Here is a 25,587-nt window from a genome sequence, read left to right as displayed (position 1 = left end):
CTCTCCTTCCCTCTTTCTCAACTAATCCAGACATTATGGCTTTAGGGATTTATTGGATCCTTTGGGTCATCCTGAGTCACCTCTCCCCTCCTTCTTCACTTCCAATAGTTCAAAGTAGGCAGGAATGGACTTTTTCCCTATCCTATCTTCTGGAAGCTCCCTTTGACTGCATTTTGAACATGAGAACCTGTACATTGAACCAAGCAGTTCTCTGGGGGGATACAAAGTGCGTGCTTTCTCTATAGCCAGGGTTTATTTTTCAAAGCAACTGTCTGGTTTTAATTCAGTGTTGTTAACCACAGGGTAGAGAGGAAGTGGCTCCAATGGCAGAAGCATGCTTTGAAAACATGGCTGTCAAAACGACCTCGAAGCACAGCACCTAATGAACATGAATCTTGCTTCTGGTGGTTGTCACAAAACCTTTAACTTACAGCTCAGGACTTCAACTTAGAAGGTGTGATACATGTGTGAATGAGGGTGTTAGTTTTCACTGGCACCTAAAAGGATGGTAGGTCAGTAAGAGCTTGATATACGTTCCAGTTTGAGAGATATAACCTACATATGCGTGCTTGCTAAGTAGCTTCAGCCGTGTCTGCCTCTTGTGACCCTATGAAACGTAGCCCGTCAAACTCCAGTGTCCCTGGGACTTCCCAGGCAAGACTTCTGGAGTGGGCAGCCATTCCCTCCTCCAGGGAATCTTCCCCACCCAGGGATCAAACCCAGGTCTTTCGCTTGGCAGGCAGATTCTTTACTGTTGAGCCACCAGGGAAACCCCAGGGAGCCATGATATAACCTCCCTTTGGGATGGAAATCACATGTGAAAAACTTTGTAAAAATCAGTGACAAGGATGGTTGTGATCTCTTTGGTTTCAAATAACATGAAGTCAATTTCAGACAAATGTATTTCAGAATAAAAGTTTTCACTTCCTGCTCTCTACATAAACTCACAGGGTTGAATCTTTCCTTTATCAGTAACCTCACATGAGTTTTTACTTGATTCCATTCCTATGAATCTCTCATTTTCTATGCCAGGGATACCAAAGGGTTGGTAATTTTCTAAAGTAAAATTTTAAAACACAATTTTTAATAGTTCAACATCTTTAGGAACCACCTCCACATAAATAAGTAAAACGTTGATATTCCCTCTAGAACACCAATGAAGCAAGCTTGTGATTGATTATAATTACTCACCTGAGGTGCTTATAAACATAAGTACCCAAACTGTCAGGGGTATTTCTCTACAATGCATGTTTAGGATTCTGCTTCAAATGGCTTCTCTGGAAAACAGAATAAAACAGATTCAGCCAAGACTTTCAAACAAAAGCATACCTGTTTCATGAAGGAGGTTTTCAAAGTCTTCTGGCATACAGGCTAAAAAATTAGCTCAACAAATGTTTATATCCCTTCATACAGTCACAGTGTTCCTTAGAACTTTCAGCCATGCAGAATTAATAAAATTTCAAGGCAATTCAGGGGGAATACCTAAAAATGCAAATTTCTAAGACGGCCTGCTGTATTTTAGGTCTGGTCCACTAAATCTGACCTCAAAGGTCAAGGGTGAGGACAACAGAATTTCCAGAAAATCCACTACCCTGTAAATGAACAGTCTGCCTGTGTGGAAGTGTGAGTGTGTGTGCACTGAAGCTTCTTTTTTTCCCTCCCACTACACCAAAATATTCATCACCATCTTCATATGAGTTGAATTATTAAATATTGACCTTTTTCTTTTCAGAACTAAATTTTTCACAAATTGCTGCTGCTGCTAAGTTACTTCAATCGTGTCCGACTCTGTGTGACCCCATAGACGGCAGCCCACCAGGCTCTCCCATCCCGGGAATTCTCCAGGCAAGAACACTGGAGTGGGTTGCCATTTCCTTCTCCAATGCATGAAAGTGAAAAGTGAAAGTGAAGTTGATCAGTCGTGTCCGACTCTTAGTGACCCCATGGACTGCAGCCTACCAGGCTCCTCCATCCATGGGGTTTTCCAGGCAAGAGTACTGGAGTAGGGTGCCATTGCCTTCTCTGTTTCACAAATTAGGAGCTACATTTATCTTGCTCATCACTGTATGACTAAAGTCAATGCCTTCCACATAGTAAGCACTCATTAATACTTGTTAAAAAGGAAGAGGTGTGTCTTTACTCACATAACCATAGAAAAACTCCCAAATTTCAAAGTTTTATACAATCCAGATGCCTAAGCTAAATGGACTCAATGAATTCAAATCTGTGTTGAATTTTGATACTAATCCAACCCATCTTTTGTTTGACTAATTATAATACAAATTGAGAGAGAATACAAAAATGGGTGCATTGGGGTTCATAGATCAAGACTGAATATCTCATAAACAAACCCATGTTCCTTATATAACACATACCTGTAAAGGAAGTGAAACACGGTGGAAAGAGTTTGGAGTTTGGGACATACAAAACTGGGCTGGCATTCCTGCTTGAGTCTTCACAGGCTGTGCAACCTTGAGCAAGTCACTTAGAAGTCACAAGGCTTATTTGCTCATTACCAAAATAGTGTTGATAAGAAGGCCTATCTCCAAAAAGTACTGAGCGATTAAATGAGCAAATCTTTATGCAGGATTCCTACAGGTGTGGTAGTCTCTCTACCCCAAATAATTCTTTCACTAATCACCACTCAGTTCAGTTCAGTTCAGTCACTCAGTCGCTCAGCCCTGTTTTTGCGACCCCGTGAACCACAGCACGCCAGGCCTCCCTGTCCATCACCAACTCCCGGAGTCCACCCAAACCCATGTCCATGGAGTCGGTGATGCCATCCAACCATCTCATCCTCTGTCACCCGCTTCTCCTTCCACCTTCAATCTTTCCCAGCATCAGGGTCTTTTCAAATGAGTCAGTTCTTCACATCAGGTGGCCAAAGTATTGGAGTTTCAGCTTCAGCATCAGTCCTTCCAATGAATATTCAGGACTGACTTCCTTTAGGATGGACTGGTTGGATCTCCTTGCAGTCCAAGGGACTCTCAAGAGTCTTCTCCAACACCACAGTTCAAAAGCATCAATTCTTCGGCGCTCAGCTTTCTTTATAGTCCAACTCTCACATCCATACATGACTACTGGAAAAACCATAGCCTTGACTAGACGGATCTTTGCTGGCAAAGTAATGTCTCTGCTTTTTAATGTGCTGTCTTGGTTGGTCATAACTTTTCTTCTAAGGATTAAGCATCTTTTAATTTCACGGCTACAGTCACCATCTGCAGTGATTTTGGAGCCCCCAAAAATAAAGTCTGTCACAGTTTCCCCAACTATTTGCCATGAAATGATGGGACCAGATGCCATGATCTTCGTCTTCTGAATGTTGAGTTTTAAGCCAACTTTTTCACTCTCCTCTTTCACTTTCATCAAGAGGCTCTTAGAATATTGTTAATGCCCAAATCCTCAATGAAGTTTAATGGCTAACCTGACAAACCATTCACATTAAGCCTTAGGAATAACATCACCAAGCCTTTGATGTAATTTCTGAGAGAGAATACTCAATAATGTAAATACAAAGGAATATAGTATGAGTGGAAAGTACCAACTGATCATAACCAAATTAGAATACATCTATGGTTTGAAATCAATCCCTCGACCACACACAGACACAATTTTATTATTAACACTATCCTCTTATCTCAGGTAGAATGAAAAGCTTCATTTCCTCTGGTTGAGGTCAACACAGCCTTGTAAAGGACACTGCTGGGGTTTTTTTGTTTTATTTTTAAAATTTTCAAGGTCTGCTAAGAGATGAAGTTATTATGAGATTATTCAGCATTCTGATGATTTAACTCTGAGTTTCAATATGCAACATGTGAAGATCCCAGTATACAGATTAGCTGGTATTTGCACTGCTCTCTGTATGTGTATATATAAAATTTTTAATGTACTCATTATGGATTTAAGACATTAAGATATTAAATTATGAAAGTCATTTCCAAAAGAAAAGCTATTCTGATAAATGTCATAGACATCCTGCTACTTATCAATAAGATATATTTAGGAGGATATAAGTATTGCATTTCTTACATGGAAGAAGTTTGGTGAGTATTTTTAGTGTTATGTTTGATGTTGATACCATGTTTTTTTTTTTTTTGCCTTTTCATAATTCTTAAATTTTTCTTTTTATTTCTTTCTTTGAAAAAATTTTTTCTGATTTCTAAAGTAATATATTCCAATTATGGAACATTTATAAAATAAAGACTGAAAAGAAGAAGATAATTTCAATGTGCATCATACTTCAGCATTGGTTCATACTTCTTTCTGTATATTTTCAAATAAAGATTTAAAATCATCTCATATCCTGTAGTTACTACTTAAGGAAATATCCTTTTCCTGTGTCAAAAAATACTCTTTGTTATGAATTTAACTACCACATGATATTCCTTCTTATGGATATTTTATAATTTACAAGATATATTTCACTATAAAATGACTTTATTATTTTACTATAAAGTGATCTATGGCAGCATAGATCAGTTTTGGGGGTACAGCCTCTGGTACCAGACTGGCTGGATTTGAATCCTCATTCTACCCTTTTAAAACAAATAATTTTTATTGGAGTATAGTTCCTTCCCCTGGAGTAAGAAATGGCAACCCACTCCGGTATTCTAGCCTGGAAAATTCCGTGGACTGAAGAGCCTGGAAGGCTACAGTCCATAGGGTCACAGAGAGTGGGACCTGACTGAAGCGACGGCACACACACATAGCTGCTTTACAATGTGTCAGTTTCCACTGTACAGCAAAGGAAAGCAGCTATATGTATACATATATCCCCTGTTTGGTTTTTTAATTTCCTTCCCATTTAGGTCATGACAGAGCAGAGTAGAGTTCCCTGTGGTCTAGAGCAGGTTCTCATTAGTTATCTATTTTTATACAGACAGTTGTACAGAGCGAAGTCAGTCAGAAAGAGAAAAACAAATGTCATATATGAATCCTTATATGTGGATCCTGAAAAAAACTGGTACAGATGATCTTATTTACAAAGCAGAAAGAGAAAGATGTGGAGAACAAACACATGGATACAAATGGGAAAAAGGAGCACGTGGGATGAATCAGGAGATTGGGATTGATCCATATACACTATTGATAGTATGCATAAAATAGATAACTCATTCTACTCTTTAGCAGCTGAATAACATTGGGCTGGTCACTTACCATCTCTGTTCCTCAATCACTTTACCCATAAAAGGGAATAACAATACTACCTCCCAGAAATGTGAAGGTTACATGAGCTACTGCTGCGAAGTGTCTGGTGAGTGATAAATATCACTGAGCTATTATTACCAGTTGGCCAAAAAGTTCATTCAGGTTTTCCTGTAACAGTGTATGAAAACCTAGAAGGAACTTTTTGGCCAACCAAATATTTTTCAGTATTTCTTATTTTTTTCTTGGTGCTACTATATGGCCGGAGAAGGCAATGGCAACCCACTCCAGTACTCTTGCCTGGAAAATCCCATGGATGGAGGAGCCTGGTAGGCTGCAGTCCATGGAGTTGCTAGGAGTTGGACACAATTGAGCGACTTCACTTTCACTTTTCACTTTCATGCATTGGAGAAGGAAATGGCAACCCACTCCAGTGTTCTTGCCTGGAGAATCCCAGGGACGGGGGAGCCTGGTGGGCTGCCATCTATGGGGTCACACGGAGTCGGATGTGCCTGAAGTGACTTAGCATAGCATACTACATGGCAGTATATCTATGAGTCAAAGAATATATTCTAAACATGATAAATGCATACCACCAAACTGTACCCAAAATGTAATAATTCATGCCCCTCACCAGCACAAGACCTGGGCCTCCCTGGTGGTTCAGTGATAAAGAATCTGCCTGCAATGCAGGAGACCTAGATTTGATCCCGTGGTCAGGAAGATCCCCTGGAGAAGGGAACGGCAACCCACTCCAGTATTCTTGCCCGGAAAAACAGATGAGCCTGGTGGGCTACAGTCCACGGGGTTACAAATGAGTCGGGCATGACTGAGCGGCTAACACACCAGCACAAAACAATATTCCTCTACTACACCCACATTAGCATTGAGTTCTCCCCTTCTTTAAATCTGATTGGGTATTTAAATTGGTAAAAGAGTGGCTTTTACCACTCATGACTTATTACCTCTCTGTGGCTTTTACTTCATGGCTTATTAACTTGCATTTCTATGGATATAAATGAGGCAAAATACCAATCATGTATTTTCAGCTATTTTATATCCATGTCTTCATGCTTTTTTTAATCCAGTTCTTAAATTTTTAAGAAATTTGTTACAAAATTTCAATTTGTTGCATAGTTTTCCTTTTCAATCCCTGTTTTGATGTCTTAACGTATGGACAATTTTATATTTATGCATTCAAGTCTATCATTCTTTTGCTTTGTAATTTTTGATTTTTTTTTTTTTTTTGGTTGAACTATGTGGCACATGGGATCTTATCAATAGTTCCCCAGCCAGGGATCAAACCAGTGCTCCCTCCCAGCCCATCCAAGGCCTTTGCATTGGACAATGGGGTTCCAGATCCCAGGACAACAGCACCAAAAGGGTGTGGTGTTTCAATAATACACTGAGCTCAGGAACCTGCATCTGAAGGCACAGCCCAGGCATCTATTTGATAACTGCTGTACAGCTGCTGGGGTTCTAAAACCCTGGGAGGCACCTCAGGTAAAGGCAAAGGTTTTGAAATCAGGAAAATGTAGGAGTGAATCTGGGAATCTGTTACTTAGTAGCTGGATGCCCTTGGGTAAACTACCAGACCTCTCTGCACTCGGGCCCCCTCCTTTTAAGAAGCATGCTTTACCACTGTTTACAATAGCCAGGATGTGGAAACAACCTAAACCCGTCCAGTGATGGATGAATGGATAAAGAAGATGTGGTGCTACACGGAACACTGAAAGGAAGTGAAGTCACTCGGTCGTGTCCGACTACTTGCGACCCCATGGACTGTCGCCTACCAGGCTCCTCCGTCCATGGGATTTTCCAAGCAAGAGTACTGGAGTGGGTTACATGGAATAGTACTCAGCCACTAAAAGGAATGAAATAGGGTTATTTGTAGAGACGTGGATGGACCTAGAGTCTGTCATACAGAATGAAGTAAGTCAGGAAGAGAAAAGCAAGTATCATATATTAACGTATATACGTGGAATCTTGAAAAACAGTTCTGAGGAACCTGTTTCCAAGGCAGGACTACAAACATAGACATAGAGAACTGGCACGTGGACACAGAGGGAGGGAAAGGGAGGATGGGACGAATTGAGATTAGGGTTGACATATATATATATATATATATATATATATATACGGTACATGTATATATATGTTATATATGTGTGTTATCATGTATTAAATAGATACCTAGTGGGAACCTGCTGTACAGCACAGGGAGCTCAGCTCAGAGCTCTGTGATGACCTAGAGGGGGAAGGGGCAGAGAGGCTCAAGAGGGAGGGGATATATGTATACATACAGCTGATTCACTTTATTGTACAGCAGAACCAACACAACATCCTAAAGCAATTACACCCACCCCGCCAAAAAAAAAAAAAAGAATAGGAAGCATACTTCATTTGGCCTGTAGGAGGCTAAATCGAAAACGAAGCATCTAAAAGTTTTCTACACAGCGTCAGACACAAGTAACTGCTTGATAAACGAAAACTCTCACTTCCTTTCCCTGTTCTCACCTTTCTAGAAAAAAAAAATTGGGACGGTTTTAGACTCTAAAATTATACTATCAGGGAAAGTTGATGATGGTGAATCACCAATTATTCATGTAAGTATGCACATATACTTAATATTTAAAATTATACGCATAACATATATAATGGAGTTCCCTGACGGCTCAGCGGTAAAGAATCCACCTGCAATCCAGGAGACACATAAAGGCGACTCTGTTCGATCTGTTCTTGCCTGGAGAATTCCATGGACAGAGGAGCCTGGCGGGGCTACAGTCCATAGGGTCGCAAACAGTCAGACACGACTGAGCGACGAACACTTTCATACATCGTCATATTTAACTGATCTTTCAGAAATGCTGCCCCAGAGGCTGGCCGCCCCAGAGGACAGTGGAAGAAGGTGAAGGTGAAAAAGACAGGTCTTTCTTACCTTCAGAAGGGGTCCCGAGGCTAGGGCGGGGGCTTCCTCCACACGGTTCGGTTGGCGGAGGCAGGCGAGAAACAATACCTGCTGCCTTTCTCCCACCTCGAAACAAGAAAGGAACCGCAAGTGCAAACAGAGAAGGTTGAAAAAGAAAAGAAAAGAAAAAGAAAAAAAAAAAAAAAAAGGAACGGAAAGTATGAAAACAAAGAGTCTGGCAGAACTCAGCTGCGAGTGGGGTGCTCGCTGCTCCTGTGCCGGGGAACGAGTCCTGGGTCTGGGACACTCCCCGTCCGGGTTTGCTCCGGTCAGGATTCTTCGAGTCTGGCTTCTCCTCCGTGGGGGCGCTCCGGGTCCGGGGTTCTCCCAGTTTGGGGATGCTCCTCGGATGGGGGCGCTTAGAGTCCCGGTGTCCCAAGTTCGGCGCGTTCTGGGTCCTGGGTGTCCCGGTCCGCGGCGCACTGGGAGCGGAGTGCGCGCTCCTCGCCGCGCTCGGGGTACAGGCTCCTGTCGCTGGGCGCCCCGCCCTTGGGTTCCGGGGAGCGGCTCGCTGGAGCCGGGAGCCGAGGGGGCTGAGGAGGCTGCGGCGAGGGGCGGCGCGCCTAGGTCCCCGAAGCTGGCTAGCGGCCCCCCGGGGCCAGGAGGGGGCGCGCCGGGGCAGCTGCTGCGCACCCTGGGCGCAGCGGGCAGCTTGCACCAGAGTCCCGGAGTCAGTCTTTGGACTGAGAGCATTTGCGCTTTAAGAGAAGGGGCTGGGCCGGCAGGCGGCCCCATGGAGGCAGAAGAGCAGTCCTAACCCGGGGGGCCCGGCTTCCCCGAGGCTAACCAAAGGTGCGGAGGACTTGGTGTTTCAAGACCTGGGGTCCTGGCTGGGTCCTAAGGCTTTCTGCTAAGCCTGATGGATGGGCGTTCCCTCTTGGGAAGTAAAAGAGAAGCACAGGGGTGTTAAATTGAAATTTTAAAAGGGTTAGAAGAAAAGGAGGCTAAAGGAGGTGTGTTTGTAAGTTTTTATGGTGTGGTGAGAGAAATGGAACATTTCCTGCCGTATCAGTAAATAAGGATGTCACAGATATCCACGATTTCAGCCCTCCAATGTGAGCCCTAAGGTCACTCTGGAAGGAAAGAATACCTGCCATCTAGCTGTCAGCAGAATGTAGCCGCTCCCTAAGGTGAAGCTTGAGGCACTTCAGGACGTGCAAATACAGGATATGACCCCCAGACAGATGAGATGCACCTCAAAGGAATGATTTCAGTGAGCCCAGACTCTTGAATCTTCCCACACATAGAAATGAGCTAAATTCCTTAACCTGAAGCATCTGGTTTCTTTAATTAACAGTAATCCTTTGATGTTTCCAACTACCTGCCTTTGGTTGCAAAACTCCTAAATAGTCTAGCTCCTCCCATCACTTCCTCACAGCAGTTTCTCAGAACTATCTGAAATGCTATCTCCGGGATGCAGTCCTTATTTTGCCCCCAATACAACTTTAACTCTCAACTCCCACATTGTGCATTTTTTTAAAAATCAGCAGATGGAACTCAGGATGTATTTTTAGACTGGCCTGTGATTGTATCTTTCAAACAAAAATGAGAAATGAAACCCATAGCAGAGGTTAAAGGGCTTAAAGAGAGTGATTTTCATTCTTTTTATCCAATCAAAGTCATTCATCTAATAAAAGAGAAAAACCATAGGATTTCTCAATAAATGCAATTAAAAAGCAACTGGCAATATTCAATACTGTTTCTTGATTAATAACACTAGGGAAATTGGGAACAGAAGGGACCATTCTTATGAATAGGTGCTGATGAAGAACACCTATAAGAAAGCTACATGTAACTACATAATTAATGGTGAAACGCTTGGCATTTTCCTGAGATGGGGAACAAGATAAAGACGTCAGCTCTCATCTAGGACAAATATTTTGTAATTAGTAAAGAAATAAAAGTAAAAGGCATAAAGATTGGAAAGGAAGAAATAAAACTACTGGTTTTGGCAGAGGGCATAATTTTATGTTGATCACCCTTTGAAATCTACAAGAAAAGCCTGTTGGAAAAAATTAATGAATTTATCAAGATCACAAAACACAAGGTGAATATATAGAAATTGACTGTGTAGTGGGAATTCCTAATAATGTACTTTCACAGCTTTGAGAAATTTCACAGAAATAGCACCTGGAAAAATAGCATATATTAAGAAACTATGGTAATGATTATCTTTTATGTTTTCCTTAAGAATAATCTCCTTGTTACAACCCCAAGGCCAGACCCAGAAGGGAGTATGACTGGGATCATAAAAGCATGGATCTTGGAAAGCTAGTCAGTGTCAGGCACTAACACTGCCTACATACTTGCTAATTGTTCCCAAGACTAGCCCAGAAGGGAAAGGCTTGGGGTAAACACAAGGAGATCTGGACTTTGTCAGTGTAGTCCATGACATTTAGGAGTACGTTATTAATACAGCATGTGTTCATAAAAAAAAAAAAAAAAAAAAATACAGCATGTGTCTTGAGAAAGATTAAGATCTGAGAAAATCTTGTAGTCTGCAATTAGGAATAAAAACTGGACTCAGAGTGGACTCTGCACCTCAGTTCAATAGAGGCTGCAGATCTGCTGACCCATTGCACCAGATTTCATGTTCTGTCTTCATCCTCATCGCTTGCTACCAGACCATCAGTGCAACAGATTGCAATTCTATATACTAAAAATGGAAATTTGGAAAATGAACTTTGCTAGAAAGATACCACTCACAAAAACATTTAAAAAATCAAATACCAAAGGATATTTTTTTTTCAAAGATATGCAAGATATCTACTATGAAATATATAAAATACTGCTAGGAGACAGGAAATACCCCAGTGAATGGGGGGCTAGACCCATGTCTATGAATGGGAGACTCATTGTTAAGATATCTACTCTCCACAAACTACAGAATTTATAGAGTCTGTATATTCAGTCATAGGAGGAGTTTTCAAAAAAACTGAAACACATTCTAAAAATCATATGAAAATGCAAACCATCTAGAATAGTCAGGACAATCTCACAGAACAGAGAGGAATCAAACCAACTTGAAGGTTTACAAGGCAATAGTAATCTTGGTAGTGTGATATTAACATGAGCATATACGTGGAAAATAAAAGAACAGATCCATACATATATAGTCTGGGCTTCCCTTGTGGTTCAGCTGGTTAAGAGTCTACCTGCAATGGGGGAGACCTGGGTTTGATCCCTGGGTTGGAAAGATCCCCTGGAGAAGGGAAAGCCTACCCACTCCAGTATTCTGGCCCGGAGAATTCCATGGACTTGTATAGTCCATGGGGTCACAAAGAGTCAGACATGACTGAGCAACTTTCACTTTTACATATATAGTCTATAGCTATTTAACCAAGATACCATGTCAGTTCAGTAGGGAATGAAAAGTATTTCACAAATGTTGCTGAAGTAATTGGGTATCCCTATGGGGGGATATTTCTACATACAAATATTAACTTACAATAGACCATAGACTTAAACATAAAAGCTGGAATCATATACAGTTCATAACAGTACATAAGACAAATTCTCCATGACCTTGGGATAAGCCAAAAAAAAAAAATTTAGGACACAGAAAATGAACACATGTTATCCATGTAACAAAAATTGATAAGTTGGGCATAATCAAAATTTTAAATGTCTGCTAATCAATAGGTGATTTTAAAAATGAATAGGTAAACCTGGAAAAATTCTTACTTTACTTCTCTCTGAAAAGGAACTGCCCCTCCCAAAGAGACTAGTAAGGTGAGAATTATCAGCAGACATCTGAAACTTTGATGACATCCAATTTTTCAGTTTCTTTTATTATGGAGCTAGGGAAGAGATTATTTTCAATTCCCTGTTATGATAGCCCGTGTATTTGCTATAGAAAGATTCCAGATTTGGCTTTATGCTTTCAAGTAGTTAATGCAAAGAAGGAAATAAAATCAGTTCCAAAATATCCTGTGTTCACGAATCAGAAAAGCCTCTGTCCTTCCAGGTGGTAGTGAATCTGGAGAGAATTCACTCTTCAGAGCACTGGTCCCCAACTCTGTTGGCACCAAGGACTGGTTTCATGAAAAACAGTTTTTCCATGGCCGGGGGTGGGGGGTGGGGGGTGGGGGGGATGGTTTAGGATGATTCAAGCGCATTGCATTTCTCGTGCACTTTATTTCTATTATTATTACATCAGCTCCACCACAGAGCATCAGGCATTAGATCCCAGAGATTGGGGACCTCTGCTTAAGAGGACATAGAATGAAATCCACATTGCAAGAACATGTCTTAACAAGTTGTCACTATTTCATGAACTCTTACTCTGGTCTAAATACTTCTATTTCTCATTTGATTAGCACAGAAATACAAGGAGTTTTGGTATGATTATTCTCATTTCTTTCATATGAAATAAATTTTAGAATCAAAACCAACAAATATAATGACAACTGGATAATTGAGTAAGGTACACCAACAAAATCGGCAATATTGAGATGATAAAAATTAAGCATCTGGTTGAATAAACTTGAACATGTTCTGGCAGAGTGAGGAAGATTTAATACCAGTGTTCCGCTAGAGATGATCTGAGTATTCTTTAAGATTACATGAAAATTTAATTCTAAAACTTTCAAAATATGTTCAAATTATGTAATATAGACAAGGGATAAAGAGACAGAGAATGAGAGAGTGAGAGAGAGGAAGAGTATAGCTGCTGCTGCTGCTAAGTCACTTCACGACCCCATAGACTGCAGCCCACCAAGCTCCCCCGTCCCTGGGATTCTCCAGACAAGAACACTGGAGTGGGTTGCCATTTCCTTCTCCAATGCATGAAAGTGAAAGGAGAAAGTGAAGTCGCCCAGTCGTGCCCGACTCTAGCGACCCCATGGGCTGCAGCCCACCAGGCTCCTGTAGCTAGAAGATGCTAAACCACAATGGAGAAGGACTAGCCAAGGGAGATGGAATGTGAGGTTAAGAGTCAGGGAGCTTGAGGCTGAAAATCCCTGGGCATTTTACATGCACCCGGAATCAGGGAAACGGAAGTAAAGTTAGAGCAAGAAGCCTGAGGTCTGAAATCCCTCCGCTATAGTCCTATTTCTGGAGCTCAGTGTCTGGTACAGCAGCGTGACCCAGTTAGGAGAAATACGGCTCCACAACACGGGATGCATTCGCCATCAAAGCAACCACTGCTACCCCTGGGCACTCAAGGATGCCAAGCTTGGAGTTTTCCTGGGGAGTCGGCTTGGCACCTGTGGCATGTGGTACCTTACGTGTTTCCAGAACTTGGAATTCAGGGACCGCTTGTTGGCCACGTGGTCCTCCCTCCACTTGATGGTCCCCTGCACTTTGATGAGATGCTTAAGGGAGTCCTGGAGCTCCTCAAACTGCAGGCCGCCAGGCGGGCACAGAGCCTCCATTTCAATGAGGATGGCCTTGGAGTCCTGCTGAATGAGGGCGCTGTGCAAGGCGATCTCCCGCTCATAGGTGAACTCCTTGCTGTGCACGATCTCGGGAGTGAGGATGAAGAGGTGCCGCCTGCTCATCCTGATGCTGCTTTCCACTGCGCTGGCTACATCTAGTGATAAAAGACACGGCGGAGGAGGTAAGAACCCGCACACAGCTGTCACCGCGCGAGTGCCAAGCCCTCTCCTCTCCCAGGCAGAGCAGTCGAGAGTTCTTTAGATCAAGGGGAGCCTACAGTTACATAGCAGGAGACTTGGAATTCAGGTTCATTGTCCACACGTTGCGGCTTCCCTGGTAGCCCAACCTGTGAAGAACCCGTCTGCAATTCGGGAGACCTCGGTTCAATCCTGATTCGGGAAGATCTCCTGGAGAAGGGAACAACTACCCACTCCAGTATTCTTGCCTGGAGAATTCCATGGACAGAGGAATTATCTACACATTATCTTCCTAGAATATTAGTTTACATACTGCAAAAGGACTTAGAATTGTTAAAATTTTTAAAATTTTAATTGGAGGAAAATTGCTTTATAATGTTGTGTTAGTTTCTGCTGTACAACATGAATCACCCATCAGTTCAGTTCAGTCGCTCAGTCGTGTCCGACTCTGTGACCCCATGAATCACAGCACGCCAGGCCTCCCTGTCCATCACCATCTCCCAGAGTTCACTCAGACTCATGTCCATCGAGTTGGTGATGCCATCCGGCCATCTCATCCTCTGTCGTCCCCTTCTCCTCTTGCCCCCAATCCCTCCCAGCATCAGAGTCTTTTCCAATGAGTCAACTCTTCGCATGAGGTGGCCAAAGTACTGGAGTTTCAGCTTTAGCATCATTCCTTCCAAAGAAATCCCAGGGCTGATCTCCTTCAGAATGGACTGGTTGGATCTCCTTGCAGTCCAAGGGACTCTCAAGAGTCTTCTCCAACACCACAGTTCAAAAGCATCAATTCTTCGGTGCTCAGCTTTCTTCACAGTCCTACTCTCACATCCATACATGACCACTGGAAAAACCATAGCCTTGACTAGACAGACCTTTGTTGGCAAAGTAATGTCTCTGCTTTTCAATATTCTATCTAGGTTGGTCATAACTTTTCTTCCAAGGAGTAAGCATCTTTTAATTTCATGGCTGCAGTCACCATCTGCAGTGATTTTGGAGCCCCCAAAAATAAAGTCTGACACTGTTTCCACTGTTTCCCCATCTATTTCCCATGAAGTGATGGGACCAGATGCCATGATCTTCGTTTTCTGAATGTTGAGCTTTAAGCCAACTTTCTCACTCTCCTCTTTCACTTTCATCAAAAGGCTTTTTAGTTCCTCTTCACTTTCTGCCATAAGGGTGGTGTCATCTGCATATCTGAGCCATTAGTATACACATATCCCGTCTGTCTTGACTTACCTGGTGGCTCAGACGGTAAAGCGTCTGCCTACAATGTGGAGACCTGGGTTTGATTCCTGGGTGGGGAAGATCCTCTGGAGAAGGAAATGGCATCCCACTCCAGTACTCTTGCCTGGAAAATCCCATGGGAGGAGCCTGGTAGGCTACAGTCCATGGGGTCACTAAGAGTCAGACACAACTGAGTAACTTTACCTCACTTACTTTATCCATCTTGAGCTTCCCTCCCACCCCTGCTTCATCCCACTCTCTAGGTCATCACAGGGCACCCAACTGAGTCCCCCGTGCTGTGTACAGCAGCTTCCCACCAGCGACCTATTTTATACATTGTAATGTATATACTTCCGTGCTACTCTCACTCTGACTTAGAATTTTAACTCTCTTGTTAAAGAGCGCAAACTCAGGAACCTTTGCTTCTCTGAACTGACTCAAGTCTCTAGGAAGTCTTGGATCCACTTTGCTCACCCCCCCCCCAACCCCCAGTAGTCTCTTTTTTAGAAGCTAATTTGATTGAAACTAGGAAAATTTTAAGGAAGATGAGATCCGTTTGTCAAGTCACTGTTTATGGACCATCAACTCTACGGTGATTTCCCTTAACTTCTGGGTGGACTGAAAACATGTAAAACATGCAGCTGTCAAAGCAAGAGGGAAGAGAGTGATGAAGGAAGCACATCCATGAAAAAAAAAAAAAAAAAGTCCAGAGATTCTTAGAGAGCAGGGGCCAAAGACTGCCAGTCCACAGGGTTGGAAGCAGGAAATCAGTGTCGAATGGTGCCAGCCAGAGCCCTTGTGTCAGTAGATCCTAACAGAAATCTCAGAATACTTGAAAGCATGGAGAAGAGAGAGTTTAATGAAAGGACAGCTTATAAAAGATGTGGGCGGAGCCAAGGGAAATCAATGAGAGATGCTCAGACCTCCACAACTGGTAACATCAGAGAGTGACAGTCACCCTCCAGGTGTGAAGGGTGGGAACCATTATAGAGCCCAAGCTGTGTACCTGGAGGACCAGCCAACAGCAGCCAGTGCTCAGCAGGGAGAAGCACAGCTACCTAGGCTACCCCACCCAGAGGGGACCAGGGATACACCCTGCCCTCTGAGCCCCTGCCTGTGCCTCCTGTTGGCCCAGCCTGGTGTGAAGCAGATGATGCCTTCCATAAAGATCAGTCATCAGGCCACTGGATGGAGTAGGGGGTGCAGAGTGGGCTTGAAAGAGCCGATGGCGGGTAACCGTCATGAGAAGAAATGCACTGCATGGCCCAGTTATGAAATCATTCTAAGGGAAAAGTGAATTTTGGTGTTGGTTTTTAATTTATTTTAGTTGAGGTGAGATCAGAGGACATGGACTTCCCAGGTGGTGCTAGTGGTAAAGAATCTGCCTGCCAATGCAGGAAACAGAGACGTGGGTTCCATCCCTGGTCAGGAAGATCCCCTGGAGAAGGGAACGGCAACCCACTCCAGTATTCTTGCCTGGAGAATTCCATGGACAGAGGAGCCTGGAGGGCTACAGTCCATGGGGTCCACAAATAGCCAATGGGGAGAGCTGGAGGAAGAAGGGCACCTCGGGAGAGATGTGGGTTACATCCTCCTGAATTGTATACTCTACAGTTCTCGCAAGCTGGTACTAGGCCATTAACAGTACCTGAATATTTCAGGATGAATCAGATTCACCTGTGATGTGTTCATTTCTTTTTAAAAATTTTTATTTATTTACTTCAATTGGAGGCTAATTACTTTACGATATTGTGGTGGGTTTTGCCATACATCGACATGGATCAGCCATGGGTGTATCCACCATGTGTCCCCCATTCTGAACCCCACTCCCACCTCCCTCCCTCTCCGTTCCCTCTGGGTTGTCCCAGTGCACTGGCTTTGGGTGCCCTGTTTCATGCATCGAACTTGGACTGGTGATCTAGTTCACATATGGCAATATACATGTTTCAGTGCTGTTCTCTCAAATCATCCCACCCTCGCCTTCTCCCACAGAGTCCAAAAGTCTGTTCTTTAGATCAGTGTCTCTTTTGCTGTCTCGCATATAGGCATTTGAATCCCTTTTTGGTAGGAATGCCAGTTGAAACTCACAGTCTATGAAACATACCCTGCCTGGTTCATGTTCCAAATGCTTCCTGGTCCCTGAGGAATTCAAAAAGCATTAGAAGGAGGGTTTCCAAAGTGTCTTCGTTCAGGACCCTGTCCACCTGGGGGTAGCTACAGGAAAGAGGAAATTAACACATCCCCTCCCTGAGGCTGGCCATTCTAAATAAAGTGGTATTCCTTGCCTCCGCCCCCCCACCCCCCGCAAAAAAAGAGGGTCCCTAAGGTAGTACTTGACATAAATATGGAGAGAAAGAAGAAACACTACTGAAATGCTAGAGTTGTGACCCAGCTGTCAAAAGCACGTGAAATTGACAAGGAGTATTAAGAAACAGAAGACAATTCTATCTGTTCTTGTGAGGACATACATTTGCAAATGTTTCTCCAGTGTCAGGAAAATTATAAAAACTTTGAGTCCTTTCAAATATGTTAGCCAGTGCCTCTGGATAGCAGAATGTAATTCTTTGGATGTTAAGTCTTCTTTCAGATCTAGACAGACTTCAGAGATGTCAGTTCTCCTAGTGGCGGACCTGGGCAGGTGGATGTGCTCAGTTGCTCAGTCATGTCCAACTCTTTGTGACCCCAAGAACTGTAGCCCACCAGGCTCCTCTGTCCATGGGATTTCCCAGGCAAGAATACTGGAGTGGGCTGCCTTTCCCTCTTTCAGGGGATCTTCCCGACTCAGATCGAACTTGTGTCTCCTGTATCTCCTGCATTGGCAGGTAGACTCTTTACCACTGCGCCACCAGGGAAGCCCAAAGTAGGGGCTGGGCCCTGCCAGATCCACAAACAAGGATGTCTTACCCTGTCTTCATATCACTGCCACTCCTGTGAAGACCTCAGGATCAGAGTGGTGATGGGGAGAGGAGAAGAAAAGAAGAAGTACTTCCTTCTTCTGGAGAAATATTTAAAAGTTCTGGTCCTAAGACCTGGAATAATGATTGCAACTTCTGATCCAAGAGCTCATCACTTAGCTTTCTGAGGAATGAGAGTTTCTGTCCCTGATGGTTGTGGATAAGTTTACCTTGTCCAGGAAGCAGGTCTCTCCCATAGATGCATAAGTTGTAACCACATTTATTTTCAAGAACGTCGGGCAGAATCTGGTGAACAAAGTACTCCACAGAGCTGGCCCCCTCTGGACTGTTTTTGCAGCTTCGTGGATAGATCACATAAGCATCATAGATCTTCCCATCTGAACATGAGAGCAAGGAACACAACATTATTAACTGGTCCTTAAAAAATTCTCATTTTACTCTTGATAGACATTTCTCGGGGAGAGTTTTAGGATTATTGGTGAATATACCACAGCCTCTCAAATACTCTAGAATCTGGAGAGGATGACAACAATCTACCATCCCCAAAATGTCGTCAGAAAGTGACTTCCCAGGTGGCACAGTGGTAAAGGATAAACCTGCCAATGGAGGAGACGCAAGAGACTCGGGTTCGGTCCCTGGATTGGGAAGACGCCCTGGAGCAGGAAGTGACAATTCACTCCAGTATTTTTCCCTGGGAAATCCCATGGACAGTGGAGCCTGGCAGGCTACAGTCCATGGGGTCACAAAGAGTCAGACACGACTCAGCACACTCAGTCATCAGGAAACCAGTCTTAGTCCCACATTCTCCTTTTTACTGTCTTAGACTTGAACTGAGTTCAAGCTGAACTTGAACAGAGTTCAGGTTGTTCAGACTGAACACAGACAAGTGCCTGACCAGTTTAGTTCAAACCATATTGTCCTGTTTGATTAATAATATATTAATAAATATTTATAGTCACAGATAAGGGATTTTTTTGCTGTGCCAGGCAAATCTAAGTTTTAGTTTTTCTTTTCCCCATGGGGAAGTGAAAATGCTAAAAGGTAGTTCATGGTGGCAAGGGAGGAGAAATGTTTAAGGGGTCTGAATTTCTCACAAATCAAACAATTAGCTCTAGTTGAGTGACTCTATGGAAAATCTAAATTTTATCTGCCTCCAAATGAAAGAATGGTGTTCATATTTAGCAGGTATAACTGCTTCCTTTCATGTGTATACATATGTAGGGAGGTAAGACTCTTTATGGAACAGGGTTTCTGGTAAAAATACACCTACAATCTGATGGACCTTTCTAACATGTTCACCTCTGGAAAAGAACAATTTTGTAAATGTTTGACTTCCGTAAAGTTTTACCAGTACATATTTCCCCAAATGCCCTTTCTGGGCTGGGAGCAGATTCTGTTATTGAGGAATTAGTAAGAACAGCAGTTCTACTGGGGAGAAAATTGGGGCTGTTTAGGTGAATTTCAGAACCATAAGGAATGACCAGACAGGATGAAGAGTGTCCTCTGAGTACTCACAAAGATTTATTGATAATACGCTAATAATAAGCAAAAGAAAATCTAAGTTTAGTAGCATAACTATTAAGAGATTATTAGATACGCAAACAACAGCCATTATAGAACATTTTCCATTAAAGAAAATTTGAAACTTGCCACTTACCATTCCTAGTTTTGGAAGGTCTAACTATGTCTCTCCAGAACAGAATAATCTCAATCCAGAACACTTTTAGAATTATCACCAAGGCATTGATTAGTAATAATAATAGGGTAAATCCTGCAAGCATGTAGTAGGTACTTTGTTGATCCACTATTCAAAAGATGGGGGAGGAGAAACATGATTATTATTATTTCTAAAACAGGAGAAAATAAAAACACACGTGGGTACTGGCATCCATTGGGAGGACAAGAGATTCACACAAGGACTGCCTACATGGAATTCTCATGGCTGTTTCAAGAATCAGTAAATTAATGGTTATTGAGCTTCCATTCTGTGCAAGGCACCAGGCTAGGCATTGTAGGGGATTTTCAAAGCATAAGAGATACAGCTGTTGTTCTCGCTCAGTCATGTCTGACTCTACGCCCCCATGGACTGCAGCATGCCAGGCTTGTCTGTCCTTCCCCATCTCCTGGAGTTTGCTCAAACTCATGTCCATTGAATCAGTGATCCCACCCAGCCATCTCATCCTCTGTCGTCCCCTTCTTCTCCTGCCTTCAGTCTTCCCCAGCATCAGGGTCTTTTCAATATAAAACATGTAGAGACACGTGTAAACTTAGCTAAGACAGAAAGTGAAAGACTCAGTTTTAGCTAACAGAGGTTTTAGGAAGGCGTGCCCACAGTCTACTGGACTAGCAGTTGGAGACTTCCTGCAGAATGAGGTCCCTGGAGGTCTCCAAGTAAGACTCGGAGAGTTTCAAAGGAAGAAATGCATTCCTGGCATGCAAGGATGCTGTGATTCCAAGGGCAGAGATGGGAGTGTGTTTTCTGAGGAAGACAGATAATCTAATTCGGGGAATTGCTGGAATACATGATTGGAAAGCTGGATCCAGGCCTAGGTTCTGATCAGACTGGAGCGTCCAGCAAAAGCATTTTGTCTCTATTCTGGTTGTGGGAACCACTGAAGAGTGTTGAGTGGTTCCTTAACAATAAAGGTGGTTTTCAAGCAAGATTAGTCTGATGGTATGGAAGTTTTGTTTCCGTGGCCAATAGATCCTCGGAGTAGAATGAGAGGGAAGTTTCTGCAGTATGGGAGGGGCCAGATCCGTGTAATAAGGAGAAAAGAGTGGACAAGCTTGGCATTGGTGGCATTAGGGAGAAATAATCAGCAGGTCTTAGAGACTTACCACATCTGGGGTTGGTGAAAGCAACGGGAGAAACAAGAACTTTGTAACTCTCTAATGAGTGTTTGATAAAGTCAAATTACTGGGTTTTAGGTCCTAAATCGGAGAAGGCAATGGCACCCCACTCCAGTACTTTTGCCTGGAAAATCCCATGGATGGAGGAGCCTGGTGGGCTGTAGTCCATGGGTCGCTAGAGTCCGACACAACTGAGCGACTTCACTTTCACTTTTCGCTTTCCTGCATTGGAGAAGGAAATGGCAACCCACTCCAGTGTTCTTGCTTGGAGAATCCCAGGGACGGGGAAGCCTGGTGGGCTGCCGTCTATGGGGTTGCACAGAGTCGGACAGGACTGAAGCGACTTAGCAGCAGTAGCAGCAGCAGCAGGTCCTAAACACATCATTATTTCCCTTTTGTTGAACATTTTTTAGCCACTGCTGCACTTTTACCCTTACTCGTTGCTTCACAACATATATATGCAAGACGGTCCCCATCTGGACTGTATCAGATACATACAAACTGAATGTAAGGACTGTGCTCATCAATAGTAATTTTGGCTGTTGTAAGTCTACTTCTCTCTTTAAAATAGTTAACCATCCTATCTTACAAATAGTCCCACTTAAAGATAAATTTGAGGAGACTCAAATGAGATTTGGCTGGATAATTCCCTTTTCATTTGCATCTGATCTCAAGACATAGGCTCCCAGTTTTGCAAAGAAAATCACTGGTCCAGATTTGCAAACTCCTTCATTAGTTCATCAGCTCCCTGACTATCTAGCAGTATGAAATCAAGAATTACCAAGGTGGGGAATTCCCTGACACTCCAGTGGCTAGGACTCTGCATGTCCACTTCAGGGGGCACAGGTTTGATTCCTGGTCAGGGAATTAAGATCCCACATGCCTAATGGCACAATCAAATAAAAAAAATTTTTTTTAATAAAAAAAAATGTAAAAATAATGACCAAAGTGAGCTGATTCAAAACTGAAAATTGGCCGTGGGCCTGGTGTCTGTGTTGCCATCAGTTTAAATGATAAATATTCCCTAAGTAAATTTTTTCAACATGATTCCTCTCCAGGTCACTTTTTCTAAAAATAATATTTGGACAAGCGCCGGGAATTCCAATTTCTTGCACAATATTTATACATGTGACTGGTTTACAAGCAGAGAGAAGTTAATTGAAGACATTTAGAGAAGTTGAAGTTCAGTATCTTCCTAAATGTTACTTTACAAATGCATAAATAATCCTTAAATGTGATGCCTAACACTGAATATTTTCCGTAAGTGTTTATAAACAGGAAAAGCTGTGTCTGAATCGTGGCTCGTAAAACTGCACAATTAGTCAACCTCTCTTTGTTTCAATTTCCTCATTTATAAAAGTAGACAATAGTAATAATAACTGCATTATGGATTTTTGATAAAACAAATGAAAAATTGTATGAAAAATAATGACTGGTCCTCATATTTAGAGAACAATGAATAAATGTTTATTATTATTAGTATTCCCTGATGGGTCAGACAGTAAAAAATCTGCTTGCAATGTAGGAAACCTGGATCGATCCCTGGATTGAGAAGATCCCCTGGAGAAGGGAATGGCAACCCACTCCAGGATTCTTGCCTGGAGAATGCTATGGACAAAGGAGCCTGGCGGGCTACAGTCCTTGGGGTCACAAAGAGTTGGACACAACTGAATGCACGCATTATTATTATTAATAGTAGTAGTATCAAATGTTGAATATTTAATCATATGGGGACATAGGCTTTTTAAGTTTTCATTTTTAAAATTCAGGACAGTGTGTAATTTCTTTTACTGTATGATTAGAAACAAAGGAATTGATTATGACCATTAAAAGCAGTTGCAACAATTTTTGTTTAATTTACACAGTTGTTGAGACAGTATAATCGTGTTGATTTGAAGAAAAGCAGGTGAAAGTCAGCATATAAAGATGAATTAGAAGAAACAAAATCACATGTATGCAGAACATGAGAACAATTCCAGCTGGGAGCTCTGTGATGACCTAGAGGGGTGGGATGGGGGCGGGGATGGGAGAGAGATCCAAGGTGGGAGATACATGTATGCACATAGCTGATTCACTTGGTCGAACAGCAGAAACGAACACAAAAAAAGCAATTACATTCCAATCAAAAAAAAAAAGAAAACAATTCCAATACACAGGAACCTAGAGAACATTCATAAAACGACAATGTGAGCACAGACAGCAGTGGGATAAGGACACCGTGGCAGAGTTGGGGTCGGGTGGCTTTCCCGTTCCTGTGGGGTCTTCTGTGCCCACCAACACCACAAATGTCAGCATAAAATGACATCTCATCAGGGTCAACACATCCTGAGATGACATGGATATATATATGTATATATAACTAGCAGAATCCTGACAACCCATGGAGCATGATAGCATTTAAAATCATCCGCAGTAGTCATGGCTCCATTGTTTTACAAAAACTTACAAATCAGTGGTTCATGTTGAATTCAAACAAGAAAAATCCCAAGGACCACTTCAGGCAAAGACTAAATAACCCTATCAAATTAGTTAAATTTTCCCATCTCTCCCAATCAAGTTGTGCTGCTGTGGGTTTATCCAAATTAATCTGGACTGTACCTCGCTTGGACTTCCCTGGTGTCTCAGATGGTAAAGAATCCACCTGCAATGCGGGAGACCTGGGTTCGGTCCCTGAGTTGGGAAGATCCCTTGGAGGAGGGCATGGCAACCCACTCTAGTGTTCTTGCCTGGAGAATTCCCATGGACAGAGGAGCCTGGCGGAGCTACAGTCCATGGGGTCACAAAGAGTCCGACACAACTGAGCGCCTAAGCACAGCACAGTACCCCACTTACCGGTATAAACTGAGAGTTGAACTCTCCCTGTGACTATATGACAAACACATTAAATAATTTCTACATCATCACACATGGAGTAACAAGAAAAGATATCAGAATTTTCCCTGCACCCTTTGTTACACTGGACTAAATGCTTCATCTAACCAGGGGAGTGTCTTTACTTGGATGTGCAAACAAGTGAGAGAATCGACAGGTGCTCAGGAAGGACGTGTTTGTGAAACTATTTTTTGCTGCCATCATTGTGCACAGTCGTACACGGAGGGAGTGGAAGAAAGGTGCACTCACTCCCAGGGAGAAGGAGTGTGTCCTTACTGACTGGTTTAACGGTGTCTGAGTGTGGTGATCATAAAAAGCACGGTGACAGTTCAATCGCTTCCTTTCTGTCTTGAATTCTGTCTCTCCACAATATATATCTGTCTCTATATACAATGTGTATATGTGTAATACCTACACCCAGGACAAATCTTTTCTCCTCCTGCCTTCTTCAATTTGTGAGATGGAGCATTTTGTTGTCTTGATGGATTTTCCTGCAACCGCACACCAACACACTGTTCTCTAAGAATATGATTTCAGCTTACAGTTGATACAGCAAACTCCAGTGACTGGAGTCTCAGAAACACGCCTTACTTGGATTTTTCCTCCTTAGTGTTACAGTGTGCGTGATGAAGCCGTGGAAATTCATGGCCAGACAGTCGTACTTCGATGTCAAATCCTCTTCTTTTATATCCTCTATTTTTAAAACGGTGTTTCGGCAAGTCAGCTCATCACTAGGATTAAAAGGCAGTCTGTTACTTTCAGCGCTTACTGTACAGTTGCAAACCATGTGGGAAGGTAGGGGCTGCTTTAACTGCCATTTAAAAATACCTTTGCGTTTGCTCCTGCACCACTTGTATTCTCGTTTCACCAAAGTTCTTGACCTCACTTCCGTTCACCCGCCAGAAGGCCTCAGCCATGACCTGAGGGCCTTTCCCAAAGCAAGCCAAGCACGTTATGTTTATTGGTTTTCCTAGATAAGAAGGAAAGAAACTCATCCATAAAATTCTGTTCAAATGGGATTTAATTTAATGTGAAAAAAATTCACTGAACATCCTCTGTGTGCCACGAAAGAAAAGTGAAATTGTTACTCAGTCACATCTGACTCTTTTTGACCCCATGGACTGCAGCCTGCCAGGCTGCTCTGTCCAAGGAACTTTCCAGGCAAGAATACTGGAGTGAGCTGCCACTCCCTTCTCCAGGGATCTTCCTGACCCGGGAAGCCAGTCCTCATGTCCTGCACTGCAGGCAGATGCATGGCTATAAATGTATCCCCGTTTCCCTTCCTCATCGGCAGCACCTTCTTCTTTCTCTGCCCTCCCTTCGCCTCCTCCTCTCCTCTCCCAGCTTCTTCATTTCACTCACAGGTCAGGGTAAAGGTCAGCCCCCCCACCCCTCTCCTTTCTCCCCTGCTCTGCAGCAGAAACTAAAGAGGTTTCACCAATGCCACATTATAATCTAAGATTTCCCTTTACTATACATTGAAATTTATTTTTTTTTAATTGGAGTATAGCTGTTTAAAAAAAAATGGGATATAGTTGTTTGGGGTTTCCCAGGTGGCTCAGTGGTAAAGAATCCTCCTGCCAATGCAGGAGACACAGGTTCGACCCCTGGGTTGGGAAGATCCCCTGGTAAAGGGAATGGCAACCCACTCCACTATTCTTGCCTAGGAGATCCCATGGACAGAGGAGCCTGGCAGGCTACAGTTCACGGGGTTGAAAAGAGTGGGACACGACTGAGCGACTGAGCACACAGAGTTGCTTTACAATGTTGTGTTCCTGCTGTGCAACAACACGGATCAGCTGTATGTACACACATATGCCCTCTCTGTCAGACATCCATCCCACCCCACTCCACCCCCCTCCATCCCAATCTTCTAGGTCGTCACAGAGCACCACGCTGAGCTCCCTGCGCTGTACAGCAGGTTCCCACTAGCCATCTGTCTCACACGGCAGTGTATATATGTCAGTCCCAATCTCCCAGTTCATTCCACCACTCCCACCATTTCCACACATCCATTCTGTACATCTGCGTCTCTATT

At 43.0% G+C, this 25,587-nt stretch overlaps 2 protein-coding genes across 8 annotated transcripts in view; both read right to left on the bottom strand.

Annotated features, from left to right (window-relative positions):
* The window catches only part of IL18R1 (interleukin 18 receptor 1), a 37,053-nt gene extending 28,429 nt beyond the window's left edge, over nt 1-8,624 (bottom strand). The window contains exons 1-2 of one of the 4 annotated variants that reach the window (XM_070798387.1): nt 8,084-8,624; nt 1,192-1,277 (exon numbers count right to left, since the gene is read on the bottom strand). In XM_070798387.1, the coding sequence (XP_070654488.1) occupies nt 1,192-1,249 (58 nt within the window). In that variant the 5' untranslated portion in view covers nt 1,250-1,277; nt 8,084-8,624. Of the gene's footprint in view, nt 1-1,191; nt 1,278-2,375; nt 7,228-8,083 lie in introns of those variants that run through there. The other 3 variants (XM_019969834.2, XM_070798384.1, XM_070798385.1) reach the window with 3 other exon arrangements.
* A 3,606-nt stretch (nt 8,625-12,230) lies between these two features.
* IL1RL1 (interleukin 1 receptor like 1) overlaps nt 12,231-25,587 on the bottom strand; it is a 28,754-nt gene continuing 15,397 nt past the window's right edge. For all 4 annotated transcript variants that reach the window (XM_070798381.1, XM_070798380.1, XM_070798382.1 and 1 more), the window contains exons 8-12: nt 24,378-24,519; nt 24,141-24,280; nt 19,486-19,632; nt 18,038-18,205; nt 12,231-13,646 (exon numbers count right to left, since the gene is read on the bottom strand). In XM_070798381.1, the coding sequence (XP_070654482.1) occupies nt 13,261-13,646; nt 18,038-18,205; nt 19,486-19,632; nt 24,141-24,280; nt 24,378-24,519 (983 nt within the window). In that variant the 3' untranslated portion in view covers nt 12,231-13,260. The remainder of the gene's footprint in view (nt 13,647-18,037; nt 18,206-19,485; nt 19,633-24,140; nt 24,281-24,377; nt 24,520-25,587) is intronic.

This window comes from Bos indicus, chromosome 11 (assembly GCF_029378745.1).
Source record: "Bos indicus isolate NIAB-ARS_2022 breed Sahiwal x Tharparkar chromosome 11, NIAB-ARS_B.indTharparkar_mat_pri_1.0, whole genome shotgun sequence".
In the NCBI taxonomy this organism is placed as follows: Eukaryota; Metazoa; Chordata; class Mammalia; order Artiodactyla; family Bovidae; genus Bos; species Bos indicus.
The sequence above is the reverse complement of the archived record's forward strand: the minus strand, read 5'-3'. Positions and strand labels throughout refer to the sequence as shown.